Raw genomic sequence first — 4,436 nt, 5'->3', positions numbered from 1 at the left:
GCATCAGCAGTTATACAGCTTCAGAGTGAAGGGGTAGAGCTGAGGATTTTATTAAAAAGAACACATAACGTTTCAGCTGCAGTTTGCCAGAAGGCACATGGGAGACCCGGGCCTAGAGCTGATCATTTTTCCTGTTTTATAATCCTTCTACACTCCACTCCAACATGAAGCTGTGAATGAGGATGCAACAGGAAAGTGTTGCATCTTCCCAGTTTCTCTACTCACATCAAACTACAAATCAGGGGTCTCGAGTGAGAACATGGAGAAAAAAAAAAGAAAGAAAGAAAAACCCACACTTCTTACATCACTGCTACCCTGCTGAAATTTAAACAAATATTTAATGTCAGTGGCTATTTTGCAACAGTTTAGTTTTAATTTCTGAGTTTCCCCCAGCAATCCCACAAAGATGCAACACGCTATGAACTGTGGGTAACTCACTTCGCCAAAGTCTGCAGAAATGCAAACTTATGCAAAAGTAGGCAAAAAGGGCTCAAAATCTCTGCCTGAGAGCCTTTGTCTACTTGAATGATTTGACAGCAGGTCAGTCCTCATCAGGAAGACAATTCAAACTCTGTGCAGGAGGATTTTGGGATTAGGCCACTGTTTCTGACTTTCTATGACCAAAATTAGTACTGTGCAAATACATCACCATTGCTTTATTAAAAACTATCACACCAGCTCAGGGGCAGATCTAGCTCCAAGTGAGGGGGGTGGGGCTGCGGTGGGGCTGTGGCTTGGCTGAGTGTGTCAAAGGTTCAGAGCCACCTATGAATGAGGCTTAAAACAGATTTGGAAAGAAAATAATAATAATAATAATAATAATAATAATTGCTCACTCTTCAGACTGGGTGTGAAATCCCATTCAAATCAGATACGCACACAAATCAGATTTTTAATACAGATTCTTCACTCAGCTTCTCAAGTACATACTTTGGGTATCCATGGATTCTGTAAATATCATAACATCGTCTGCAAAGTCAAAGACAGTAAACATTTCCTCACCAACAAAGGCACCGAAGCTGCTGATTCCCACAACCCGTCCTTCCATCCAGTCCAGGTAAGCACTGACCAGTGTAGGATAAATCATGGCAATCCCTTGGAGGAAGATTATTTAGTTGATTCCTGGATGGGAGGGTGGCTCTACATCCAGGATTAATCTAGAAATGGCCATTGGGTTACAAGCCATCACCTCCTCCACCTGAGCCACTGTTGAGGAATTCTTCTTTCACCAGAGCCCCATTAGCCGTCCCGTGTTTAGAGATCCTGTCTGGCCTTTATGGCTACAGTAGCGGCCCCGGGACACACAAGTTACATCTGTGAGAAACACCAGGATTCACAGAAAGATTCCTGAGATTCTGTCTCCGCTCCGCAAAGGATTTGTTGTAGGCCATCTACAGTATGATGTCTTGGAGATGTGACTTCTCAGGATGTCCCAGAGAGGATCTTTGACAAAAGAATCAAGCACTTTGTGACAATCAGCATATGCTGTGAAGAAGCACTGCCTATATTCACACTTGCTCTTAACGAGCACTTACCAGCTACTGGTGGATGGTTGACTTAATTAGTGATTGAGTCAAACGTTCTACCACTCCAGCCTCACCATGTACTTGGAGGAGCATCTCTTTCTCAGCTTAGATGTTTTTTGTCTCCTCCAGTGACCTAAATGGTAGAAGCTTCCTTTACATTTTCCACACCAGTACCGTTTGTTCCCAGTGTGGGTGTCTTCATGTCTGGAAAGACTGTATGAGGAAATGAAACTTTTCACACAGTGCAGACACTGATACGGTTTCTCTCCCGTATGTATACGCTTGTGTAACAGATAAGCAGGTTTGTCCTTGAAAGTCTTCTCGCACCAGTCACAGCTGTACGGTTTCTCTCCAGTGTGAACACGCTCATGAACTATCTGTGATGATATTGTTCTGAAGGTCTTCCCACAGAGTCTGCAGTGGTATGGTTTCTCCCCAGTGTGGATACGTTGGTGATGCTTCAATGAAAGCAAATAACGTAATCTCTTCCCACACTGATCACAGGAGTACGGTTTATCTCCACTGTGGATGAGTTGGTGGATTTTCAGATTATGTGTTCGACTGAAACATCTCCCACACTGGTCACAAGTGTGCGGTTTATCTCCAGTGTGTACGCGTTTGTGTATTTTTAAGTCCGAGAACGTGTAGAAAGCGCTGTTGCATTGGTCACAGGTGTATGGTTTCTCTCCAGTGTGGATAAGCTGGTGCCTTTTCAGATTGACTGTCCGGTTGAAAGCTTTGCCACACTGGTCACAGACATGTGGTTTCTTGCCACTGTGGATAAGTTGGTGTGATTTAAGGTGAGCTGACTGTTTAAAAGCTTGCCCACATTGTCCACAGCTATATAATTTATCTTTTCTGTGAGAGAGTTTATGTGTTTTTAAGCAAGTCAAGATTTTGAAAGCTCTGCCACACTGTTCACAAATATGTGGTTTATCTTCACTGTGGATGAGCTGGTGTTTTTTTAGGTGAGACGACTGGCTAAAAGCTCTGCCACAATAGTCACAAGTGTATGGTTTCTCTCCACTGTGGAGGAGTTGGTGTGTTTTTAGATAAGTTCGCCATCTGAAACCTTTCCCGCATTGGTCACAAACATACGGCTTCTTTTCACTGTGGATGAGTTGGTGCCTTTTTAGATTATTTGGATCACTGAAAGTTCTCCCACAATGGTCACATGTGTATGGTTTTTCTCCAAGGTGGATGAGTTGGTGCCTTTTTAGATTAGCTGGCCGAGTGAAAGCTCTCCCACATGGGTCACAGATGTACGGCTTCTCTTCACTGTGGATGAGTTGGTGCCTTTTTAGATTACTTGGTTTGCTGAAAGCTGTCCCACACTGATCGCAGGTGTGCCGCTTATCATTAGGTGCTGATGCTGAATCATCTTTGCAGTTCTGCAGACAGGACTCAGGTCTGTGTACATCTGTGTCCTTTTTCTAAAATGAAAAATGCCAAAAGACAGATCGAGAAAGAGAGATTAGATAGATGCATACATTCCATATTTTCCAGGGATGCACCGATCCTTAGAAAATTTCATTTACTCTTGTAATCATAAAACATCTCCGATACTCTGTGACTCGATACCCCTTTACAGCAGCGTGATGTCAACCTCTCAATGTGTGATTTTCATGCACAAGCTCTGAAATTTCCCAACTATAAGCTGATACTTTTTTCAGAAGTTTTGAACACTGCGGCTTTAACAATAATGCAGATAATTTATGATTTTTTAAAGGCTTTCATGTAATTTACTCATGTCAAAATACGTCCGTCAATGCTGTCCATTGATTGGCTGAAAGCCGTTGTCCATCATGCAGAATAAATTCACACACACATAGTAAATAAAGTCTTACCTGTTCGTTTCAGTGGAATCATCATACGATCCTGAAGAAAAATAATCCACATAAAGCCTCCGGAGTTTGGAAAACAACATCTGAAAATACTTTAATTCCACATGTTGCTGAAACAAAAGTTCCTGTAACACCGCACTTCATGCCAGTTCTTCCTTTAGCACTCAGATCACGGTTTCAGCGGTGGAAACTGTCCATCAGATTGGTGAGTTTCAGTGCTTGATGTGGCTGTCCAGGCCAATGGGAGACCGGCTAGGTCTGCTACAAGTGTAATCCATGTGCGAATGTCCGTGGCAATGCATTCGGACCATCCGCTCACCTCCATAAGCCGCACTTTGGATCAGAAGTTGAGTCACTGCTCATTAACGGCTCATTTACCACGAGCAATGGGCTATTCTGTCTGAAGGCAAGAACGTTATCCCATGATCCACAAATAAAAAATAATTAATGTTAAAATTACTTTGTTTTACCTCTGTGTGTTGCGTTGATACTGCAAGACACAGTGTGTGTGTGTATACACAACCCCAAGATGTAAATAAAAACAGAATGCAATGATTTACAAATCCTTTTCAACCTATATTCAACTGAATACACCACAAAGACAAGATATTTAATGTTCAAACTGATTAACTTTATTGTTTTTGTGTAAATATTTGCTAATTTTGAAATGGATGCCTACAACACATTTAAAAAAAGCTGGGACAGTGGTATGTTTCCCACTGTGTTACATCACCTTTCCTTCTAACAACACTCAAGCATTTGGGAACTGAGGACACTAATTGTTGAAGGTTTGTAGGTGGAATTCTTTCCCATTCTTGCTTGATGTATGACTTCAGTTGTTCCACAGTCCGGGTCTCCGTTGTCGTATTTTGCGCTTCATAATGCGCCACACATTTTCAATGGGTGACAGGTCTGGACTGCAGGCAGACCAGTCTAGTACCCGCACTCTTTTACTATGAAGCCACGCTGTTGTATCATGTGCAGAATGTGGCTTAGCATCGTCTTTACAGCATGGATCCACAGCTTCCTGACGGATTGGCCTCAGTTTGTGAGACTGGGCAGTACC

The 4,436-nt window shown here is 42.5% G+C and overlaps 1 protein-coding gene across 1 annotated transcript; it reads right to left on the bottom strand.

Moving 5' to 3' along the window:
- Positions 1-1,083: 1,083 nt before the first annotated feature.
- LOC117519823 (zinc finger protein 665-like) lies at positions 1,084-3,695 on the bottom strand. Its single transcript, XM_034181093.1, has 2 exons — positions 3,690-3,695; positions 1,084-2,959 (listed from the first exon to the last, which is right to left on the bottom strand). The coding sequence occupies exons 1-2, from the start codon at positions 3,693-3,695 to the stop codon at positions 1,583-1,585; spliced, it is 1,383 nt and encodes a 460-aa protein (XP_034036984.1). The 3' UTR covers positions 1,084-1,582.
- Between the last annotated feature and the right edge of the window lie 741 nt (positions 3,696-4,436).

This window comes from Thalassophryne amazonica, chromosome 1, assembly GCF_902500255.1.
Source record: "Thalassophryne amazonica chromosome 1, fThaAma1.1, whole genome shotgun sequence".
NCBI classification, from domain to species: domain Eukaryota; kingdom Metazoa; phylum Chordata; class Actinopteri; order Batrachoidiformes; family Batrachoididae; genus Thalassophryne; species Thalassophryne amazonica.
The sequence above is the reverse complement of the archived record's forward strand: the minus strand, read 5'-3'. Positions and strand labels throughout refer to the sequence as shown.